At 43.8% G+C, this 24514-nt stretch overlaps 2 protein-coding genes across 10 annotated transcripts in view; both read right to left on the bottom strand.

Moving 5' to 3' along the window:
- usp54b (ubiquitin specific peptidase 54b) overlaps nucleotides 1-14135 on the bottom strand; it is a 53120-nt gene extending 38985 nt beyond the window's left edge. For 2 of the 6 annotated variants that reach the window (XR_009234198.1, XM_058620871.1), the window contains exons 1-2: nucleotides 13952-14133; nucleotides 2546-3166 (exon numbers count right to left, since the gene is read on the bottom strand). Coding sequence is in view for 5 of the 6 variants with exons in the window: in XM_058620871.1 (XP_058476854.1) it covers nucleotides 2546-2701 (156 nt within the window). In the remaining variant the exon portion in view is untranslated. Of the gene's footprint in view, nucleotides 1-1163; nucleotides 1379-2545; nucleotides 3167-8648; nucleotides 8718-13951 lie in introns of those variants that run through there. The other 4 variants (XM_058620872.1, XM_058620876.1, XM_058620874.1 and 1 more) reach the window with 4 other exon arrangements.
- Nucleotides 14136-16188: 2053 nt separating this feature from the next.
- On the bottom strand, nucleotides 16189-23932 carry myoz1b (myozenin 1b). 4 transcript variants are annotated; one of them, XM_058621945.1, is made up of 6 exons: nucleotides 23822-23932; nucleotides 21995-22081; nucleotides 18732-18892; nucleotides 18586-18649; nucleotides 18279-18465; nucleotides 16189-16764 (listed from the first exon to the last, which is right to left on the bottom strand). In XM_058621945.1, the coding sequence occupies exons 2-6, from the start codon at nucleotides 22077-22079 to the stop codon at nucleotides 16530-16532; spliced, it is 732 nt and encodes a 243-aa protein (XP_058477928.1). In that variant the 5' UTR covers nucleotides 22080-22081; nucleotides 23822-23932; the 3' UTR covers nucleotides 16189-16529. The 4 variants fall into 4 exon arrangements, with proteins under 4 accessions (XP_058477928.1, XP_058477932.1, XP_058477930.1 ...); XM_058621949.1 differs by having other exon boundaries at nucleotides 18732-18889; XM_058621947.1 differs by having other exon boundaries at nucleotides 23811-23901.
- Nucleotides 23933-24514: the final 582 nt, after the last annotated feature.

Genomic DNA, 24514 nt, shown 5'->3' with positions numbered 1-24514 from the left:
CCGCTGCTGCTGCTGCTGCTGCTGCTGCTGCTGCTGCTGACACTGCTGCTGCTGCTGCTGACACTGCTCCCGCCTGCAGCACTTCCACTGCAGCAGTCGGGGTTAAGTACCTCGCTCGAAGGGGCCCTCAGGGGGCAAAGAGGCAGGAGTGTGAAGTTATCTTACTTCCAGTGTGCTCCGAGTTCAAGCCTTAAACTTTATAGCAAACAAACAAGTCCGGCTTAGCTCTTCGGTGATCAGATTTCAATCGTCAGAAAGCTTCTTCTTTTTTTTTTTTTTAATAAGAAATAATGCGTTGCTATCTCCACCGCCGTAGTCCGGGGATTAGCTGATACAGTATTGTTCTGATACAGGTCAAAATAACTGGATTGGATATTGGAAAAAGAAGAACTAAATTCCACATGAATGCTTCACACGGCACAGGCCGAGTATGAGGAACGTACGTTTCTGTCACACTGCAGTGATGATGTGAGCTATGTGCTAGGTTAAAAGAACAAAAAAAAGCAAAATAGATGATTTTAAAAAGACTGTATCTGACTGATATGGATATTGGTTTATACTCAAGGTTGTGGTATCTGTATCAAACATGAAGAAGTAGCATTGGACCATCCCTACCATGGTCAGTCAGCATTTGGTGCTCGAGCGATTTCAAAGCATCTGCATGGTCATTTTTACACTACATGAACCCTCATGAGTCAATCAATCATTCATTCATTCATTCATTCATCTTCTACCACTTCACCCTCCACATGAGGGTGCTGGTGCAAATCCCAGCTGACATAGGGTGAAAGGCAGATTACACCCACAATCAAACATAGGAACACTAATATAGATTAAACTTTGACCCATTATTGATCATCTCAAACACACACACACACACACACACACAGAGAGACAGCCATGTGTGCCCAAACACACGTGTCAATACTTAGTTTGTCCTCACGTGTGTCCTCTCAAACTTCCTCCCCTCTCTGTGAGTGTGTCCTTCAAGTGGCCCACTTTTCTTCCGTTCAAAAACGGAGACATTTTTCATTTCACAAATAAACTTCACGTCCTTCACTTTGTCTTTTCATTCATCTCACTACTCTTCTCTTCTCACCCCCTCACCCCCTCACCCCCCATCGCTTCCTCTCGCCGCAGACACTCCCCTCATACTCTCTTACCTTATTTGACTCTTTGGTTCCGCTCGTTCTCTTGGGAGTAACCCCTTTAGTCCTTTCCTCAGTTTTCTCATACTGTATGCTCCTCATCCCTCTTTCTTCTCTTCTTCTCCTCTCCCCTCTGTTCTTCCTTTCATCTATTCCTCCGCTCTCTTTAACTCTCCCTAAGCCTCTGGTCCATCACCTTCCTTCCTCCTCAGCTTACTCCAACCTCTCTCTCTGACTGTGTGTGTGTGTGTGTGTGTTTGGGTATGATTGTGCCAGCAGGAAGTCTTGGGAGGAGTGAAGAGAAAATGTGTGTGTGTGTGTGTGACTGTAGAGATGCAGCAGCAGCAGCAGCAGCAGCAGCAGCAGCGCAGTGTAAGCATCTCCACACACAAACTGAATGTCCACACTGAAGACAGACTGGCAGCTGTACCAGAACCCACACCGATCTTGTTCCTGTCGCATTCAAGTACCGAGCGGATTGGAGCCAAACACGCACGGATGTGTGTCTTAGCATTTACGCCACTAAAATATAGATTATATTCATATTTATTTAAGTACGTCTCAGGAAGTAATAGCCATCGTTGCCAATCGTGTTCAAATATTAATGACATATCACAAGAGGATACACTACGCTTTAAAAATGCGGTCAGTCTGGGTTTATCACACTAATACATGTTCTGCTTGTCCTGGCTCTGGACCCCGGCACATTTGATTTGAAAGAAAATGACGACCGTGAGATTAAAATGCAGATTTTCATCTTTTATATAATGGTCTTTACACCCACGCCGGATAATCAGTCGTTTTTTTTCTTTTTCAATTTAAACCAAATTTGTCCAGTTTGAGGGAACAGAAGGTAACTGTACAAGTGACGATGACATAAAGTCAGATTACGTCAGCGTGTTTAATATTTTTTTTTTAGAGATTGTCTGAGCTCTCTCCAATCCACGTTCAGCTGGACATCATCTTCTGATCCTCTGCTGGCCTCCACTGCAGCCTCCCTCTTTGGCTTTGGTAACAGAGAACACTGCATTTTCTGTTTTAACTGCAAAAGCATCTCTAGTGGAAAATGCCTAAATTATTCGTAGTCACTAAACCAAGGTCACGCGTGTCTTCCACTTTTGTGGAAAACAGGTTTTGACACGAGCCTGTGAATTGAGGTGATGACTTGACTTTGACATGCGTACCTCTCATGACAGTAACTCAAACCTTTTGCCTTATGTCAGCTGAGATTGGCACAGCACCCCGCGTGACCCTCATATGGAGGATAAGGCGGTAGAAGATGGATGGATAGATACCAAAAAGCAGAGAAATGGAGCTTTGCACCCAGGGCAGAAATGGGCAGAAGCCCTCACTCGTTGAACACTTTCTGAGTCTGGGAGTGTGTTTACACGACTGACCTGCAGAGCGCTGTTGAGGAAGCAGCTGTTCTGTCCCGGCTCGTTGCTGAGGCCTTTGCTGGGTGCAATCGAGGTCATGGTTCTCGGGGTCACCAGCCCCTGCACCCCGCCTACTGCTCCGCCGCCTGATGCAAAATAGTTCCTCTTCCACGACATCACTACCCGGACGCCCCCGTTTCCACGGCGCGGCGGGGAAGGGGAAGAGGCGGGGCAGCAGAGCAAGCGACGGCCTCTATGTCACTCCCATGAGAGAGAAAGATGGAGAATGAGACAAAGGCAGAGGAGGAGGAAATGAAGGGATGGAGACAAGGGAGGTGGTGACAGTAGATCGAGGAGAAGTGATGTGTCCTGGAAGAGGATTTGGCACCCATAAACTGCTCCCGCTTTCCAGCCGTATTTCACAAATCTGAATCAGTCCTCTTGCTGCAGCGAGTGGTTGTTGTTTTTGTTTTTTTTGCTTCCTTTCTTTTTTTAGCTCCTTGGATTTAGTGGTTTGTGTTTGAGGACATGAGAGCTTGTCCAAGGTGTCCTTTGGCTGCTTCTGTCAGATAAATGTCGATTAGGTGGCACTGCTGCTCCCGTGTGGAAACTCCTTCCATGTTCTCTTCACTTTAACTTTGCCTGTAAGACACAAAGAAAGTAAGCAGTTAGGACTCCTTTAAGAACTTCCTTTAGCGAGATTATACGCATTGATTTTTCTTTTTTTATTATTCTAATGAAACTGCTTCATTCTGTTTGTTGTTGTTTTTTTTTCAATCGAACTTAATCATAGGGGTTTATTTGTTTTTTTTGTAAAGACGAGACCCCTCACAGATAGCAAATATGTCCCGAATGTTTGGATAATATCTAATTAGAGGAACACGCTGAGCAAACTTTAGCAAGCAGCTCCTGCGATACTTACAGTGTCTGCAAAACAGCACTGGACTAACATAACGTCAGCAAACTACGTCGTATCAATTATTAGATCTAAATCACAGCAGTTAAAGAGACACATTTGCAATGCTACTGTCTTTTTCCCATCCAGGCGGCGTGCAGCAAACAAGCAAACAAAACATTCAACTGTACACAAAGTTAGACTTAGTATCAGTTTTAGTTGAACATCTTGCATCTAATGTTGCTTCGTTGTCTTCAGAAGCTAACCGTGTATTCACAATAAGTGATCACTGCAGCTTTAAATGTGCAGTTTTCATTGTTTTTACGCCGCAAACCTTGAAAGTGACAAACGCAGCAATATTTATCAGGGTGACACGGCAGTGATATGACACAGAGGCTGTTTGGAAGAAGTATGTTGTGTAACTTTCTGATCAATAATCAGGGATTTTATCTGGAGCACTTCTATGCACAGCAGAAATGTGTGTGTGTGTGTGTGTGTGTGTGTGTGTGTGTGTGTGTGTGTGTGTGTGTGTGTGAGGTGAGGAAAACGGAAACAAAAATGAGGCAGTCTGTGTGTGTTTGTCACAAGACAGTATGTGTGCATGAGTGTGTGTGTATAATGAAGTTGCGTAACACCATAGGGCAGTGACTAACAAATCCGCAGTCCTGCCTGCCATCTTAACCCCCCCCCCCGTCCCCCCTCCCCCCCTCCCTCCCCCTATAGCTCACCAACTTTGCCAAAGCTCCCTCTCGCCTGGTTGTCAGGTTACGCTGCTGCCACAGCTCCCCCCTGGCGAAAGGCCAAAGGGCGCAGGGATGCTGCGGCAAGCAGGCAACAAGCATGGGCTGTTGCCATGGCGATGGGCGCATGGTCTGGGATGGCAAGGTGGGGTGATAATCGATCAATCAGATCTATCTATCTATCTATCTATCAATCCGCCTTCATCGGAAATTCGAAAAAACACTGAACAAATCCAAATTGATGGAGGATTTAAAAAAAGATTTGGCTGGCTGTTTGTGTGTCTGTGTGTGTGTGTGTGTGTGTGTGTGTGTGTCCGTCCACATCTTCCATGGCTAGTTACCATGGAAATAGGCCAAGCAGCAGGCACGCGGGGGAAAAGCTGAACCATGTGATTTAACAGAGACACACACACTGTGCTGCACTGGTTGAGAAAGCACATGCATGCACGCACACACACACACACACACACACACATATACACACTTGGGTGGCAAGTGATGATGCTGATGTGTATTGATGGCGGAGAGAGTTCCTAGAAGCCAGAGTGAGTCAAAGCACAAGTCAGTCCAACTCCCTGACCCTGCATTGGCAGACTACAGGAAACCAGAACCTGTGGTCACAGGCCAGACCAAGACATTACTACATGTGATGTGTGTGTAGTTCATGTGATGTGGTGTCATTCTCTAACCCTGCCAGTCCCCACTTGACTTTGAACATAAGGACATGTCCCGACTTCTTTGGTTGTCAGGATGGAGATGGGACTAATTGTAGGCCATAGTGAATGTATGAATATTGATGCAACTAAAGCAGTCGAGGGGGTTGCAGCTTATTTAGTCTATTGGTGTAGTCATTAGTCATAACGGTGGATCTTAGAGTGTTTTACCGATATCCGATCATACGTGTTGTGCATCCCTACACACAAATGTTCCCTCCGTCAGATCTGATAGTTTTGCTTGACTTTTCCGGGTTTTTTTTATCTGTCTCTTCTCAAGCCAGTCGTGTTGCTTTGCTTATCTCTGCATCACTTCCACTGTGCCATGTCTCACGTCACCTTTCCAATCTGTGACCAGCCACTAAACTCTTTCCCTGCAGATTTTTGAGGGATTGCTGGGAGTTTATCCAATGACAGAATGTGGAAGAAGGCTGGCTCAACGGCTCCTTGATCCCATGCTGCAGTGTGACACCTCTCTGATCCTCACGGCTGTGATAGAATGTAAACATGCTGCAAAAACATCCGTGCGCATCCATCTGCCCCTCCGTCAGATCAACTTTCCAGAGGAATGGCCCGAAATATGACCCATGCAACCATTTTTTCCACTTCTCTCTCTCTCTCTTAGTCCGACTTCCACTGGCCATTGTTCTCTTCTCTTTCTCTGCCTCCCTCTATCATTCCTTTCCATCTCTCTGTGCTTTGGAGACATCATGAGACTGGAGTTTTGGTGAAAAATTCTTGTGGAAATTACAAGGTAATTTATCTCTCCTTGGAGATGGATTTGGCGTGACGCGGTTTTGCTGTGTTTCCATCCAAAGTATGCAAAACATTCAGTATCAATCTGGAAAATCTGTTTTTTTGCTTGTGACTAATTTTGGTAAAGTCATGCCACTGTTTCTTTTAAGGTCATATTAGGCATATTTGTGTTGGTTGTGACCAGCCTCGCCAAAGAATAACGGTTGTCTTGTGCGTTAAAAGTGTCCAGTTTCAGAGCAAATATCACAGTTCTTGTCATCGTTCAACAGAAAGCAGTGGTATTAAGGTGTTGCTCTCACTGCCTCCGCTCCGATGATTCTGAAACTCGACTGTGGGGATTTTATTCCATTCAACCACAAGAGCCTAAATGAGGTCAGTGGCTGAAGTTGGGAGATATGGGTTGGGTCAAAGCCATGTGAGAAATAGAGGATGAGGTCGTGGTCAGAACTCTGCAAACGAGTCCACATGAGCTGTTATTCCACTAACTGTTGTCACAAAGTCTGAAGGACACCAGGTATAAAATCTCACTATATTTGACAAACTATTCTCCCAGTACTAACCAGTCCCCAGGTCATACACTGCACTCGTCGGTTTGAAAGATAACCATTGCCTAGTTATGAATGTGGTTAGGTTTAGGTAGAAAAAACTAGGTAAGTTCATGGTTGTTCCTCAAAGCGTCAACATCATCTCCCTAAAAAGAAATTGCAGCATAAAATACACCACAAAGTCCCCATAACAGCTTTAAAACCATAAACTGTACATGGAAATTGACATAGACGTCCGGTTGCTAAATTAACTAGGGCTGCGATGATCAACTGATTAATCAATTGAACCGATAATATGGAGTGAGTTAATTTAATCATCTTTTGTAATTAATTTTAGCTCCTTAAAAGTGAATATTTTCTGGTTTCTTTACTCATATAACAAAGAAATCATTGAAAATAAATCATTTCGGTTTGTGGACTAAACAAGACATTTGAGAACCTCGTCATTTCGAGGGGAACACACAACATTCAAGTAATTGTTTATTTAAGAAAAAAATTTATTTAGTTGCAGCCCTAAAATGAACTCCTCAAAATTGGGATTCGACCGGCTCCATGTGTCACCTACAACCAAGCACCTATTTGACAATACCAACTGTCAATCACACTGGTGTCCACTCATCAGTGCCTTAGTCTATTGTGTCATTTCCTCTAAGGGGGCAGATTAACTTTTCAGGAAGATGTTAACTGACATTTTAAATCAAGTCAGAATTACAAGCCAATTTTCCCGTATATTTGGATATGGAAATTTCTCCATTTATTCACAACATCCCAAGTCCCAATAAGTTTCCCTCTTTCATCTGAGCAGCGCCACCGTGATGAGACAGGAAGTAGTCTTAATTTGCCCTGGCCTATTGATTATCATATTGCACGAGGAATAAAACGTACACATATGTACCAGAAGTCAAACATTTTCCATGGTTTAGTTAATGTGGTTGGCCAGTACAGCAAAGTCTACACAGTATCTTTTCACGAGCGTTTGATTTCTCCACAGACAGAGAAGCCAAGTGTCTTCTTGGGACACTTCGATGTTAGAAACTATCCCACCACAAGCTCCATTAGTTTCTGGACTCCATCATGTTTTTTAAGCCAACATTATAGGAGCTCCTTAAAATGATCAGGGGAGGAAAAAAATATGCCCACAATTCCATTAAAACTATCTATTAAAGGATAATAGAGTGATACGAGTGAACGCTCGAGAGGAGCTACTACATTGTGCTGACACGCTTTCCTCAACTTCTGTTTCCAAGGTCAACAGTGAATCTCGGCGCTCAAATCTCTTCACCTTGCAGCTTTACAATCCCCTTAATTGAAACCGGTCGTAGGGTAAAGGGCCACAAAGCATGTGGACATATTTTGAGACATAAAATCTCTGTCCGACATCGAGAATATGACCTCGGCAAAAGGTCAGACGCAATCAGCATCATTTCTCCCCACTGTTCTTGATGATGCGGTTTTGTTCTCCATTCCGTGCTCATATTTATTACCTTTAACTGAGCAGGAAGGGTTTCAAAATTCAGACGAGCACGGATATAAAATGCTGCTGATGACACGGTTTAGAATTTGAATGTATTGTCATTGGTAGTCTCTCTCCCCCTTCCTCCCTCTCTCTCTCTCCCTCTCTCTCTCTCTCGCGCGCTCTGCTGCGTGTCGGTGTGGTTCGGTGACAGTGACACCAGCGTGAAGCAGAGCTGAACAGAGAGCTGATACTGTCCCCGAGGACAATAGCAGCCTGTCTCTCACCCTATCACCCTCCCACTCAAGCAAGCGGAGAGACAACATGACATATATTTTCATGCCGCGTTAGAAGACAGAAGTCTTGATCTTCGCCGTTCGCACGCCGCGCTCCTCTCTTCCTCCGCCGGCAGTGCCATCCTCTCTCCTTCTCTTCTCTTCCCTCCCCATTCACTTCTTCCTTGTCTCTCACTTTCTTCCATTGACCTCTATTTCCCATTCTCAGTCACTCTCTCCACTTTTATCCCCATTCATCTGTTTCTTTCTATTTCCTAAAAAAAAAAAAAAAGCCTCTCTCTCACACACACACACACACACACACACACACGTTGGTTTTCCTGTAACTGGGTTATGTGTAACTTCAAATAGCTCTACTTGACAATAGGAAGAGCCCAGAGTTCATCATCCCTCTGTGCTTCACTTTATCCCCTTTGAACATATGTATATATATCTATATATATATATATATAGATATGTATATATATATTTATATAAATATATATATACATATATGTGTACATATACACACATATGTGTGTGTGTGTAGTAAAGTGCAAAAATCATGGCTCACCATAACATGAATAACTAATTGCGACTGAAATGGCGATATGATTTGCGATTAGAGCTGCAACTAACAATTATTTCCGTAATCGATTCATCTGTCGATTATTTTCTTGATTAATCGAGTGATCGTTTGGTCAGAAAATTAAAAAAAAAAAAAATGTTGATCAGTGTCTGTCAAACCTGGAAATGGTGATGTTCTCGAATGTCTTGTTTTTGTCCACAAACCATGATGATAATGATTTCTTTCTTCTATGGAGCAAAGAAACGAAGAGAAAATTCACATTTACGAAGCTGAAGCAATCTGAAATCTTGTTTTAATCATGATACAAGCTTAATTATCAAAATAGTTGACGATTCATTTGTTAATCGAGTAATTGTTTCAGCTCTGTTTGCGATATCAGAGAGAATGGTTATTTTTACTTTATTTTCATTTGAATAACATATTTTCAAATGAGTCTGTAGAATATGATGTGTATAGGACAATATTTAAAAATTTGGCACATTTTAGCATTCCTGAGATTTGAATATTGCAGATTGATCAAATTTTAATTAATTGCATCGGGAATTAAGCTACCAAACCTGGAAATCATGATGTTCTCCAATGTCTTTTCAGTTTGAATGCTTTTTTTTGTAATATGGAGAAAAGAAACCAGAAAATATTCACATTTAAGAGGCTGAATAATCAGAAAGTGTGTATTAATTGTTAAAAAAAAACTTCTAAAACTGATTAATCGATTAACAAACGATTAATTGAATAATTGTTGCAGCCCTAGCTTGAGCACTAACCTCATTGACAGTTTGGCATGAAATAAAACTGACTTTCAGTCACATCGTTCCAATCCAAAAGCCCTTGATCACTGAATTTGCTAGACATAAAAAAAAAAAGATAAACACACACATAGTGTCTGTGTGTCATGTGTGATGATACAGTGGGCACACGTGCAGCTGCACGTGTGAGCGTATTACCAAGACAGGGAGAGACCTTTTTTATTATTTTTTTGCAAGACTCAAGGACATTTCCCCGCTCTGGCTCCATAATATTAAGAGTATACATGTGAGAACACGCACGTAATCGCATCCCCGCGCACACAGAGACACAACACACACGTGCACACTATAACCTAGATGCAACCCATTATCGCCACGGCACATGTGCACGTCACGCACACCCAATCCTATTAGTGGGAAAATATTGAGAGGGGCGAATATTATTTGCTCAGTATTTGGGCTATTACGTAATCATCCTTATTTACAATGCATGGTGGGAAATGTGAGGGTTTTTTTTACAGTTGAGGTCACATTAAAAATAAGGAAAGGAAAGGAGAGGATGGTGAGATGAGAAGAAGGAACAGAGAGAGGAAGAAGTAAGACATTATACTGAAAAGCCAGCCATGTCAAAAACAGAAAAACAGAGGCCAAGCTCTCCTGTGGATGGTAAAGGTCAAAGGAGACATTCAGTATGAGCATGCCTTTCTTTTCTATCTCCTCCTCCTTCATCCACTGGGATGACTTAATCTGCTCCTCCTTTTTACCTCAACTCTCTTCTAATCCCAGACATGTGGACCCAACCACACCAAGGACACTTAAATGGAAATGTCAGCGATAGATGAATCCCCTAGGAAACCAAGACACGAGCTGAGCTCGGTCACACATGACTACGTCTGGAAAGGAATACACTAAGGATTTAAACCAATTAAGTACGGAATATAAGTGCATTACATAGATTGTGCTCGGCACTGTTTCACCACACAACTGTTGTTGGCCTGCAAGTGCATTCAATAAAGCCGTGTTTGCATCATGGTACAGTTCGGTACCAGTCCATGAAACCTTGAGACTGGATCCGGGGTTTTCAGTAAATCGTCCTGAAAGACGAATCATTTGTTGATGAGTAAAGAAACTGAGTTAAGGCAACGTCAGCTCTCTCTCTCTTTCGTGACGTGTGAAGAAATGCCTCGAGTTTAGATTCTTCACTTGCAATAATACTGTACTGGACAGCAGTAGGTGTCAATGCATGTCCCAATACATGCTTCATTATCTATTTAAAATTAAATTAGGCCAGAACTTCAAAAACAGACATCATGTTCTATTGAAGAAGACCATTAACTCTTCAGGAAAATGTTTACTTATGTTATGAATCAAATACAAATTAGGACTATTTTCATATTTTCATAGACCATATAAACTCACTTCTTTTTGCAACCAGTGGAGTCACCACCTGATGGTCATTCAAGGGAATACAGATTCCAGACACTTCTGGTTTGGCTTCACTTTTGTGCCAGTGGGGACATCAGTGAGAGGACTCGCTCAGAGAGGGCGGCATCCACTGATCGCTATGGATACTGTGTATACGAGGACATGTAATGTTAACATCTTTCATTAAAAATCTAAAGCAGGATAACGTGCAGACAGCAGATAAACATTCATTACTAGAGTGGGGACCTCTACGTAGCAACAGCTTGATTATAAAATGATCCTTCATGATTATTTACCTCTCTACTTGTGTATTTGTTTGTAAGCCTGCTAATAGCTGAGACTATTCCATGACTTCGGCATGAGCGAGCAGAGGCTAACAGATACAGACAGCTGAGATGTTTGTGTTCATTATTTTCTTAATTTCCGGCTATTGATTGATTTCACTGCATCAATTCATAATTCGTCAAAAAAAAGATATAAAGCAGAAAAAATCAGTGTCATCGGTGTATGTTATCCCCCAAAACTAAAAATGATGATAAAAGCAACTTAAATGTCACGCCATTTCACCTCAGTTTAGAGGGTGTATAAGTGCGTGTGTGTGTGTTTGCTACGTCTCTTAACCTAACCTTCAGTTTAGATTAGGAGATGATACATTCTGATACCCACAGGTATTGAACTGGCTCAGGCACAGACTACAGTCTATTTTTGGTCCTCTATTATGAAAAAAATCCCACAGGGGGGTAAAGGTAAGGGGTCGGGGCAGGAAGTAAGAAAGTGGATGGATGGAGGCTGAGCAATTTGTATTTGTTGCAGTAATAATTATGCGTGGAGGTTGGGTTAAATACCTGGTTAGTTAGGTTGTCATTTAATGCTGTGTTGCATTCATCTATTTTCCCTTAAAACAGTTTGAAAGCGTGTAAGGACCCCAGGAAGAGTAACAACTGTCATAATACAGTGGCTAATGAGGATCTGAAACATCTGACAAACAACCTTTTAAAGAACACACGATTAAAGGGATAGTTCAGGTTTTAGAAGTGTGCTTGTATGAGGTATTGACACATTATCAACGCTGACTTCCCCAGGCACGCTGCCATTTCACTCGCTCTCACTGATAACATTGGTGCCAGCAGGGACAGAAGAAGCAACTGATTTTAGCAACTTAACAAAAGGCTTACCAACAAAACTTGTGTTCCTGCTTAATTCTATGATATCTTAAGAATGTGTTTGCCACTTAATCTCACCATGAGACAGTCTTTTCTGCCTGGAAACCACTCACTCAAGGAGCTACTGGTCTGGTGCTGGTAAGTTTGTGTCGCTTAGGTAAATCTGAACAGTTCTTTTTTTAACACTAGATAACATTTTAACTTTCTGATGGAGGCAGCAGTGTCTCAACAATTCCTGTGTGGTTTACAATCTTTAGTTTCCGATCAGAAAACGGTGAAATCATATTGTTTCAATATCAAGACAATATTATTATGACATAACATTTTGTTATGATCAGCAGTGAACATAACAGTCAGCCTTGTTTACATGCATGGTTAGTCCGACTAAAATCAAGCTAGTCTTAGTCGGACTAACATACATAGTCCATAGTCCAATTACTCCAGCATGTGCATGCTTAGTCGGTCTGGAGTCAGACATGGCGTTCTGCTGATTCACCAAAATTTCCTCCCCGGTCTTTGACCCAGAAGTAGAACTAGACGGAAATCATAAGACGGCGGCATCTTTCTTTCAATACAGCAACCACGAGAGCCGTGCTCGGTCAAATTTGTATCCCGATTAACATGTACAGCAGGTACGAAACATACAGAACCACAGCAAGGTCCATCTCACGGTCCATCTCATTGTTCGCCGTTTGTTGATTCAACACGCACCAGCTTATAGCGAGATACAGCGCCACCTACAGAGGCGGAGTCAGACATACATGGCCAGTAAATGGATTTTCTCTTCTATACCTGTATACTCGGACTCGGCAAGTTGTCCGATTGCCTGTCTTAGTCGGACTATGACCTTAAACTCTGCATGTGAACGTAGTGAGTGAACGTGAACGCATCTCAGGCTGGTTCACAGAGACAGTTGAGCTTGGTGATGCACTCAGTGAAGTCAACACTGGTAACGTGTCGGTACCACACACAGCCACACTTGAACCTGAACTTTCCCTTTAAGGTTGCTGTAAACCAGTGTTTCCCTGGCCTGCATGTTTTAGATATTCAAGTGAACGGGTCATTATCAGGCTTTTGCAGAGGTTGATGAGGAGCTGACCAGTTGAATCAGGTGTGTTGGAGCAGGTCAACATCTAAGACATGCAGGACAGGGGGTCCCCGAGGACCAGGGCTGGGAGACACTGCTGTAAACCAATACAGTGTCCTCACAAGCAGCCAAAACAAATGTAAGGAAATGGCCACTATCCTATTTTTGATTTTTAAAGTATGCACATGAGTGCGCGCGCTCATGAGGCGCACACGCATGCAGCAGAAGGTGGCATGCTGCCGGTGACGCGGGCCCGGTGAGGGGCCAAAGTCATCAATTACGCGGATTGAAACCGCAACGTTAAATCAATGGCGGCCCCCGGGAGCGATGACAGGCGAGCGTGAATCCGCCATGGTAAAAGGCTGCGGTCTCCTGGTCATCCATCAACAAGTCGACACTGAGTATAGAGTCCACCAAAGCCCCCCTGCACCAGCAGCCCCGCCGCGCGAGACCGAAAACACGCAGCACACATGGACAGAAGACCACGCGCACAGCGGCGGCATGCACCTGACTACATGGGTGGGTGTGTGTGTGTGTGTGTGGATGGAGGTACATACCGTGTTGTGCACAATTACAAATAACACCTGTGACTGTGATGCAGCCGGGGATGAAGTGAAGTTGAGGCGAAGTGATGCTGCAGTTGCAGCACGCGAGGGGGGGACGCGTGGAGTGGAATTACCGAGTCAGGAGGAGGAGGAGGAGGACACCTGGTTACATATCACACTGACAAGACGAGAAGACAGAGACGGCACGAGACCTGCTGCTGCTGCTGATGATGATGATGATGAGAGCCATGATGATGATAACGATAGAGAGGCCATCCTCAGAAAGGCTGTCGCGTGAACACATCTGGAGAGAGTGTCACATCTGGCTGACACGTTGATTAGCCCCCACACCCACGCACCACACAGCACCCCACCCCCTGAACCACACACACGCGTGCCCCACCACCACCACAACCACCACCACCACCTGGACCCTGGTGGACGTGATGGCGGTGTGTAACAAAAGTAGTGTGTCGGTTGTTTCTTTTTACTCACCCCGTGTGCCGTCCGTCCGTCCGTCAGTCTGTCACCGCCGCCGCCAGTCTCCGTCCACTCGCGTGTCCCACCGTGTGATTTAACGGCTGAGGGAGGGCGAGCCGTGGGCGCATCCAGCCCCCGCCAGCGCCATCCAGCGCTCCGGTCGCGGCACGCGGCTCTCGCGATACCGGGCCATCCTCCTCTCCTCCGGCAGCTTCTGCGTGTGCGAGTGTGTGACGTAGCGTTTTTTTCGTCGGGCGGTTTGCTCGGCCCGATGGCGCCGCCTCCTGGGCACCGGGCGAAAGGAGGGGGAACGATGATGTTATTCCGTGGGCGACCACGTGGCCATAACTGTGTCAGCATGTACGCAGGACATTCACACCCACTAACAAATGAACTCAATGATCCACAGTCAGGTTACCTGCTGTCTGCGACTATTACTGTAATACTGAGTGTTTCACTTGTGTAAGGCTTGTACTTGTACTGCACTATATTTGAGATCTATATCTCATTATTTACTCACATATTCTGAACACACAAAACAATAAAAAGCATGTCAAATATTAGACTTTTAAATATAAAGCCTACCAGAAATAAGAAAATCAGAGCAGAGTGCTGCATTTGGGTCACAAAATATCTGTAATAACTGGTTTCTTATGAAGAAGAAAAGCGACTGTCGATTTAAAAGAGAAAAGCATATCAGAACATCCCATAGTTTAGAGCAGGGGGGTCAAACTGGCTGTGTGGCTCAGCTGCCAGCGAGGTGATAGAATATAAACAAGAATATAATACTTAATGTATGTGCTAGTCATATTTTTACCACATTAAATTAAGCTTGTTAGCTGTTTTAATTACAGTTGTCCATGTTGTTATTGACTTCATTTTAGATTTATTTCTCTGCTTTGGATGGTAATAGATTTATTTAGCGTCATAAATATGTTGTTATTAGTATGTGACGTATACATCGTTCCCTATCAAAACAAGCACTTTTACTTTGAAATGCTGTTAAATATCATCATGAATAGAATGGCTTTGTGAACTATGATGGAATAATGTTTTGTAATTTGAATGACCTTTGAGTTTGACACCCCTAGATTAGAGGTTTTAAGGCCCTAAACTACTCACGTTTCATTGAATTTGGCAAACAAATATTTATCGTCTGGTCTGAAGCTTATGTGCAATACCTTCAAGGCCCACACCTTGACGTATAGACAAATTAAAAATGAAAAGGAAACCATTAAAATCATCCCTGACATCATATTCCCATCAAAAGTACTAAAAATGTCATGTTGACATGCTGAGTATACTTCTTCCGCCACAGCATGCAGTCGACATTTGTTTGATTGGTGTCATTGGAGAGCTGCCAGCACCAGTTTACAGTCTCAGCCTGAACACGCCGACTATTCATAGAACAAGTGAGAGGTCATGAGGACGGCTTTGAGTTTGGCAGTAGAGCGAGTCAAGAAAACGAGTCAAATAAATCCTTCAGGAACACGTGAAAACACATTTATTAACCTTGGTTATTGATCACTCTGCATGTCCTCAAGATCCTTTAACTCCCAAATGTCCAAAAATAAAAAGGTAGATAAGATTAGATGCTGATAAAGCCATCACGTTGGAAAGTTAGTACCTTGATATTTTGACATATTTCAGTTACTGACAGTACTGACGATGGCTTTGTCCTGTTCACACTGTCAGGACAGTGAGTCAGCATGCAGCCTCAAACCCAGGCAGCTAAATTAAAGTACCCATGCTTTTCTGACTGCGACCTGTCAAAATGGCTGCCATGAAAATGGCTACCAGATATGGTTAAAGAAATGCGATGACGCATTTCCCAACTAGAAGTAATATAAAATTTAGTTAACTTCTTCAACTCACTTCATTCTTGTAAATTGCTTGTTTGGGGTGGGGGTGTGTGTGTGTGTGTGGAAAGTGTAAATCCGGAGCTTCTAGCATCACCGTTTTCCGTCTTCTTCGGTGGATGCAGTTTGCTATACGCACAAGGATTAGGTGTCAGCATGTGACTTAAGTGTAAAACTCTGGGAATTTAACAACAGGTGCACACGAGGCAGATCCTGTAACCCATGGCTCCCCTCTGTAAGGGTGCTATTCGTCAACTATGTGCAACTTCATCCCCCGCAGATGAACGCTCCAAAAAACAAAAAAAAAGCACGACAAAGTGAACGACTTCTGGATAAATATGCAATAAGACTCCGATACTTTAACACGCAATAATGATTCATGATGACACGCAGTCTGTAAAGGGGGAACTTTATTGCATAAATACATTGTTTTTAAGAGTGCAGAGTGCTTTTCTGTTTCTGAACACACAGGCCTCACATGAACTCACAGTGTACAGCATCATATAGTAAGAAAGCACGCAGGAGAGAGGGCGGGGCATTATTTTCCTTTGCTCATTTCTTTTCCATGCAGTTAAAGTACATTTCGACATGTGACCACCGGAGCTTAAACCATTTTATCAGCGCTGGTGTGGCATAAATGAGAGTCTGCCCTCATATAAGGGTTGTGTTCTTTTTATTGTATTGTGTGTGTTTCAGGCCATGAGTGTTGTAAGCGTGTCTCTGTCCGCGTGTGTTCACAGGTCGTCCGTCTCTCCGTCGAAGGCCATGTCGTCCACGTCCATGTGGATGTGTGAGTTGTCCTCGCTGCAGATCCAGCCGATGGGCGTGCGGTTGAACGAGGGGCGTGAGCGGATGTTGGCCTGCAGAGTGGGCACCGGCTCCGGCTCCTCGGTGGCAACATTGATCTCTGGCATCTCAAAGGTCAGCATCTTGGACGCCTTGTCATAGCCGCCATATGGCAGCGCCATCCTGCGAAGGACGGAAGGGAAAAAAAATGGAAACAGGAAGCGGAGAGACAAGGTAGCGTCACGATGCACTTCTCTGGTGCTGTGCACATATCAAGGACATATGATACGACAACACACTGCATTTAATATTCAAATCCTCACGTTTTCATAAAAAGCTAAGTCTAAAATGCCACCGTTTGCTGAAATATAAGTGAATATCTCACGTAAAACATCGTTTGGTGTGTGTGTAAGTCCAACGGTCCGAGCGACAAAGTGCCAAAACAAGAGACACAAGTGAAGTGAACCACATACAGGAGACACCTAATGTCAACAAAGAGACACACAATGACCAAAAACATAAACATTATGTCTCAAAATGTCCAAAATAGAGTATAAAATAGAGAGACACATACTGTAGTGTCCACAAAGTATGTAAATAAACCACAAAGGGGCACACATTGATCACAAAGAAACGTACATTTATCACAAAGAGATACGCAGTGTCCTCAGCGAGACACACATTTGCCACAAGGGGTATTCAGAATGACCACAACAAGATACAAATTTACCACAAAGAAATGCACAATGAGCCCAAAGAGACACCAAATGACCACCAGGAGACCCTAATTCACCACAAAGTGATTCATGTCGGCATAGGGCACACATAAACCACAAACAGGTGCAAAAACAACCGCAGGGAGACACAAAATGGCCACAGAGTCACACGTTTACTACGGAATGTCCACAAAGAGACAGAAAATGACCACAAAGAGGCATAAATCATCCACATAAAGACATAAAACAGCCATAAAGAGACACAAAACGATCACAAAGACATGCAAATTGACCACCTATAATATCTCTGAGTTGGTTTTGTGTCTATGTGAGCGTGTGTCTTTTATGGTCTGGATGTCTCCCTCCTGTGTGGAGGTGGGAGGCCTCTTTTCACATATTTGTGCCCAGGGACTTGTTTTCTCATAATCCGTCCCCACGGCTGCTTGTTTATTGCTTTTCAGACCCATTAGTAATTACAAAGGGTCCAGCTACGCTTCACGGGTTCCACAACAGTCATCAACAACATTAAAATGGACGGCAGATTAAGATGAGCCCTGGAATCGAACGAGTGCGTTTGTGTGAATGCGAGCGACGTCGCCTGCGCCGCTGCCAAGCAAAAGCCACAGAAACAGCAGGACGTCGCTCTCAGCGCTGATGACACAGCAAACTGTGCTGGTTGCCATGGAGACGGGGGGGCACTGTGGGAGCCACCGAGACTGATGCTGCAGTTAGTGCGACTTTTATATCAAACGGCATTTTAAAGCGTCCTGATTTAAAAAAGGCAGAGAATGAGAGACGAGATCGTCCTGTGTCACTCTAGTGAATAAAAACATAAAAGGACATAAAATAAAAAAACAATCGCTGCACAATTTACCAGATATAAACCTTTGAACAAACTGCTATCTCACCTACGCACATGTGGTCCTTCACTGTGTGAAGACGTCATCAAGGACTCCAGCAAAACTCAGTGTGTGTTTGTACCTGTTGAAGCTCTTAAACTGGGGCAGTTCTGGGTGGATCTGGATGGGTCCCGGCATGACGCCCTTCATCGTCACTGTCAGCTCCTCGTTGCCCTTCATGGCCCGTTCCCATGGTGATATGTAGGTCCGTACATACTGCTTCCTCCTCCTCTCCTTCTCTGCCTCCTCATCCACTTCCACCTCCACCACTGAGACGTCCAAGAAGCAGCAGGAGGGGAGGACGAGGAAATGGAAGTGAAAGCAACGAAAAGACAATAAGTATTGAAGATTTGGACATTAAGCATATGATGTTGCTTCTGTGACCCGACCTTCTTTGCGGAGCTCAGGCTTCGGTGGAATAGGGGGAGGGGACATCAGCAGGTTCTGAAGGTTCTGACAGTCAGACAAGACAGGGAGATGATCAGTAACCACACACGCACACACACACACAACACACACACACACGAGCACGCACAGTGGTCACGATGAACTTCTCAACCCTCTGCTGCCTCATCTTGAACATCTTGGAGCCCTTGTTCTTGAGCAGGGAGAGCTCTTCCAGCATCAGATCCTTAGGCGTCTGGATCTTGGTGCCCAAGTCGAACTCGGGGGTCTCACTGTCTGACTCTTCATCTGCTAGGAAGAAGAAGAAGAAGAAGAAAGAAAAGGAGGAGGAAGAGGAGGACAAGATGAAGGGACTGGATATGGAGGCAAAGATAGTTTGAAGAGAAAATCAGGCAGAAGGGAAGGGTTGTGGTTTATCACGTGTGCTTAGAAAATGCAGCGTCACAATGGTTTTCAGTGAACAAAATATTTATTTACCGGTACTTGCTTCTTGGAAAGGATAAATATTCACAAATGGCAAAAAGGCTCTTACTCAGTGGACTCAAAAATGTTTATTAAATCCACAGAGTGAGTGTCTGGACACAAACATTATTACGGTAACCATGGCCTCAACTCAACAGGAAGTCGGGCGTTTTGAATTTTGGCGTCCATTCAGGCGATTTGCACCCTGCGTAAATGAGCGAACTCGTCTGAGCGCGTTTGCCCAGAAGTTGTCGAAAGGTTTAGCGGATTCAAAAGGGGGCGTGGCCACGACAACCAACGGCGTTTTGGCAAATTTTCGACCCTTCGCCACAAACAGGAAGTACCCTATAACGTCGCCATACATTGACCGATTGCCTCCAAACATCATACGAGACACAACAGACCGACCCTGAACACAAATATATTATCACTACTATGGCTGCCGTGGCTTTGCAGTCATTTTGGAGGGGATTATCAAATAAAAGGGAAGACTGTTGCGTGGGGAGTTATTTGCTTTGTTGCTAAGAAACAGATGAAAATGACTGACATCTAACATCTCTACAGCTCAGTGGTTGTTTCTTGTGTCTAAAAACACAAAAGTGTAAATGTGTCTCTCGCTCTCCTACAGTATGGAACAACAGCACTCTCATGTCTTCACTATTTCAAATCTGTACATCTGTCAACAGACTAAAGGCTGTTCAGAGATCGTAGATGTCGAGTATCTGCTGCACTTGCGCGACTAAAATAAACCTGGCTCGTGATTTCTCACTGTTCAGACGAAACGGTCTCTGAGCATTTCGCTGCTATTAAGATTCAGAGGATTGCGCAGGCTTGGCTGGGGTACAACTGTATATGCACTCACCGAGGCTGTGCTCGCTCCTGTCAACTCAATCCATTTGGCAAATTAAAAGGTGTGTTTAGCTTCAAATTAATGCCCGATATTGAATCAGGGATGTGACTGTTAAGGACATGAGTTTATCCTCTGGCCTCTGTACCATACTTGCTGCGGTGAATGACTGTCAATTCGAGTGTGTGCGCACACGTGTGTGTGAAAGCCACGGAGGAATCGTTGCCGTTACTAGGTCAAAGCCATATACTGTAGAGGAAAAGGGGCACCGGGGAACGTCACGACAGGTTTCGTCGTGGTTGAACTCTTTATGGAGGGAAATCACACACACACACACACACACACACACACACACACACACACTCACTCACTCACTCACTCACTCACTCTCTCTCTCACTCTCTTCCTCCTTCTTTGCAGTGATGGAGAGATCTGATGGATTTTACTGCTCCACAGAGTTCCTCATAAAACACTCTCATCCACCACATATACTCTGGTATCACTCATAAGTCCAGCCATAAAGAGCACACACACACACACACACCACATCTATAGAGCAGGGAGTTGGCATTGCAATGCTGCAGAGAGCTGTTAGCAGTACCTCGTAAATCAGGCTTGTGCAAGTGGGTGTGTATTAAGTGTGTGAGGGAGAACGAGAGAGAGAGAGAGGGAATAATCGAAGCTGCTGAGCAGAGAGAACTCTCCCATGGGCATATTGATTAGAGTGTTAATTCAGAAGAATGTGAAACTGGAGCTCGCTTGCTGCTGACTTGGGAGGAAATTGGACAGGCTGACAGAGGTGGGACAGGAGGAGGACAGACAGGCGTCATGCACGGTGTCAGGCGCGACTGTGAGAGCAGGAAATGATGGAGGGATGCGTTAGAGGGGGGGAATGTGGGATGAAAAAGCTAAGCGACAAGAAATGTGGAAAAGAAATAAGCAGATTTTTTTGACTGACAGATATAGTGTAAGGGTGTGTGTTCAGACTCAATAACTGTGGCAGCATTTCACTTAAGATAAAAAAAAAAAAATCATGAAACTCAGTGTGGATTCACCCTCACACATGTCAATATAAATGGAAGAAGACTCGTCCAGACACTTAACTTAAGTAAAAGTAGTGCTGGACGAGTGGTGCGTGTTGTGATAAAATCTCAGTGATCAGTTTAAAGCAGCTGATACACGGACAAATATCTGCCTAAATTGGTTTACCACACTATTCTGTCATCATATTATTATATTATATGTTATTTTTTCACGTTTAGGTGAGATACATTTCTGCATTTGTTGATTGTCTGTTACACTAAATGTAAAAACATACATCAGTGTTAGTTTATGCAACTTAAAAATACCCTCCTGATGAAGTGCAAGTACAATAGCGTTGCAATACATATAGTAAAAGTAAATTTTATTATATATTAAATCATTTTTTGGAAACATTGGGATTTCCACTAAATGTAAAAATAACACAGTGTGAGTTTGATCAGTGTTCTGCTGCGCAGCAAGGGTTTGAACAGATGGAGCGACTGTTGGGTCTGGCACGGCGGTGTGTACTTTCTGTTTGTTGTGGGTCTTTTCCTAAAGTAAGTCTCTGGTGCACAGGCAGTGATTTTTTCTTTCTTTTTTGTTTCTTTTGGAAAAGAAACAAAAGGATCTATAGAACGCCACAAACGGAGGAAGCACAGGGAAGTGACAGACGCTGTGAGTCGATATGCAGCACAGCAATAACAAACAGACGCTAAAAAAAATCACTTTAATCTGTTGGTTTCACATCAATATGTAAACCATTTGCCGCACTGACTTCAGCCACAGATTACACATACAGTATAGCCTGCATTGCTTTGCTGTTTGATAACGAGACACATCCCTGAAGGAGATGTTAGATATTGGAATTTTGAGTGTGCATGTCTGCGGGTGTACTTGTACCAGAGGACCACATAAGACCACATAAGACCACATAAGACCACATGCCTTGAGTCAGTTTACAGATCCAGATTGTGCTGATAGCGGACACCAGAGAGCAAATCCTACAATGAGACATGACATTTAGTGTGTGTGAATGTGTGAATGTGTGTGAGTGTGTTTACCATTCTGGCTGATGTTGGACAGGTCCGTGATGATCTTGTTGCTCTTCTTCCTCTTGTTCGAAGGGGCTGGCGTTGTGAAAGGCATGGCTGCAGGACAGGACAGGAGGAAAGTTGTTATTATTATTATTATTATTATTATTATGTCGTTATGATATTGTTCTGTCTGTAGGGGGCGTCACATCAGAAAATACTTTAATGTTGGTATTGTTGGAGTGCAGCATCTTGTATTCCCCCCCAGTGACCAGAGGGAATCTATTAATGCAGGTTTGAAAATTGAGCAGACAACATAATAAATCAGCGGTGGACACTCTATAATAGATTGTACATTAACGTTGTTTTTTTTCTTTTTCTTATCCATGCAGCTGCTGTCCTGAGGTCCACAGGGAGGCTATTAAAATGTTGGGGGTCCAGAAGTCGGGGCTTCACTCTCTGAGGCCTTGTTCTTTAGAAAATCCTGGCTCAATAATAAACCCAGCGTGCGTCGAATTTCTTGGTTCTTAAAGACCAAACAGGCAGGGCTAAGCCCCACGGTGACACCGAACACATTTCGAAATCATCAACCAAACCGATTTTTAATTTAATTTACCTATTAAAACAGTTTTCTAAAAGTTGCAAATCAATTCTGAAATGCTAGCAAACTCCACCAGAACTCTCTCTGACTGACCCTGATTACGTTAAACACACTGTTTTAGCTTGTGTGCTTTTAGCCTCCACATTCCCTAGTGGACGCTAATTCCCACTGGCAGTTTTCGTCTCTGTGGACTGAGCGCTCGGACGAGGACTGGCAATATGTCGCTGCCTATCGCACAGGTCAGAAACACTTATGTAAGGCTGTCGAGGTAAGTTGCAGAAGGAGAGGAACAAGTTGAACTTGTCTATAGGGAGAGAGAGAGTGAATGTAATTGCTTTTCATGTGCTGTAATTCAAGCTCATTTCCTCGCCGGGGATTCAGGCCTGTGGGAGCTATTTTTATGAACCCATGTTCTATACCTCTGCAACGAGCCGGACTGTCTTCAGCACATAAAAACACACACGTACACACACACACAGAGTGGGAGACTCAAATAGCTTTTCCCTGTGGCCGGAGACTACAGGTGATTGTGGATGTTCTGGGTAAAGCAAGATGGAAGGAAAATGGCAGAGCTGATGGCAAATCCAGGAGCCGTGTATGTGAGGGTCTTGGGTCCAGGGTCCTGTTACCGTTCCTGTTCTCCCCCCCACGACTGGCCTGTTTTAGCTCCAGATAAATCTCGGAGGGGACAGCTGGACAGGAAGGGCATCAGTCAGCACATTCTCCAACACACACACACACACACACACACATCCATCCATCCATCCATCCAACCACGTCGACTAAAAACTCCACCGCAGAGGGACACATTCCGCACCCACCACAGAGTTAGGTGAGAAGTTGGGGAAGACGAGCAGCGTTGTCCACCATCTGCTTCTCAGGGTTCAGATTGATTGATTGATTAATTGATTGATTTACCAAATCCACAACAGAGCTCTTAAAGTGTGAACCCTAATAGTGTGAATTTAAAGGCTTTTGTGAGCAATTACCGTGACCTCGAAACACAACAAACACGAAGCCAAGCACCTGCTTCTGATTCCCTCTTTCATTAATACATCTTTTGCAGCGGCCTCCACAGGCCACATACGGGGGCTTCCCTCCGCAGCCACGGGAATCAAATGACTGTAACTGACTCCTACAGAGCAATCAGAATTATTTTAACAACTCACTGACCACTGATGTGAGATAATCCACAAACACTCAAGGCATCTCCGAGGGAGATTTCTGTGAGTATTGTCGCAGCACCTTTTTCCTACCTAAGACCCAGGTATCCACAGGAAGTCACAGGTCCAAGAAGGTCCCAGAAAGGATGAGTTTTGCAGAGGGAGGAATCTAGAATCCCAGGTAGATTGGTGTCACACGCGGGCTTTATTGTACTGCCTGCTCTCCTCTTCGCCACAGACAGAGTGAAACCCTATCAGCAGGGCTGCTGCAGTGCTATGGACCAGGCCTGGGGGGGGGGGGCCAGGCAGTGAGGGGTGGTGAGGTGAGGTGAAATGAGAAGGGGTTAAAGTTGGAGGTGGGTGTGGTGTGTGAAGATTGATGACAATAACAAACAAAATTCATCAGCTTTCCTGATTCAAATGCCTAAGTATTTATTTAAATTCAGAAGAAAAAAATTGATCATTCATTGATATGAATTGTTTAATTTAACCCTTAGTGGTCACACAGCATTACATATTCAGGCTTTAAATGTGTTTGTATTGAGTGTTGTGGAGACAATGTTCTGATCCATTTTATATCGCATTTTGTGAAGTGAACCTTGAACCGTGACGTATTTCCAGATTTCACAAATTTCACAAATTCAATTAAATTTTTAAACATTAGGCTTACTTTTTTTTCCTCAGTATAGTTGGTGAAAATGAAAAAAAGACACTCTATATTGCACATTCTTATAGACTCTGTATATACTGTATGTTCAAACAGCCGAAATGCTCTGTGTCTTAAGG

The sequence above is a fragment of the Solea solea genome, chromosome 21 (genome assembly GCF_958295425.1).
Source record: "Solea solea chromosome 21, fSolSol10.1, whole genome shotgun sequence".
Lineage (NCBI taxonomy): Eukaryota > Metazoa > Chordata > Actinopteri > Pleuronectiformes > Soleidae > Solea > Solea solea.
The sequence above is the reverse complement of the archived record's forward strand: the minus strand, read 5'-3'. Positions and strand labels throughout refer to the sequence as shown.

Excerpts from the sequence above, each read along its gene's own strand:
- myoz1b (XM_058621945.1), bottom strand. The coding sequence starts at position 22,079 with ATGCCTTTCACAACGCCAGCCCCTTCGAACAAGAGGAAGAAGAGCAAC. Across the intron at positions 18,893-21,994 it reads GTCCAACATCAGCCAGAATG|CAGATGAAGAGTCAGACAGT; the intron begins GTAAACACACTC and ends TCTTCTTCCTAG. Across the intron at positions 16,765-18,278 it reads CAGTTTAAGAGCTTCAACAG|GATGGCGCTGCCATATGGCG; the intron begins GTACAAACACAC and ends CGTCCTTCGCAG.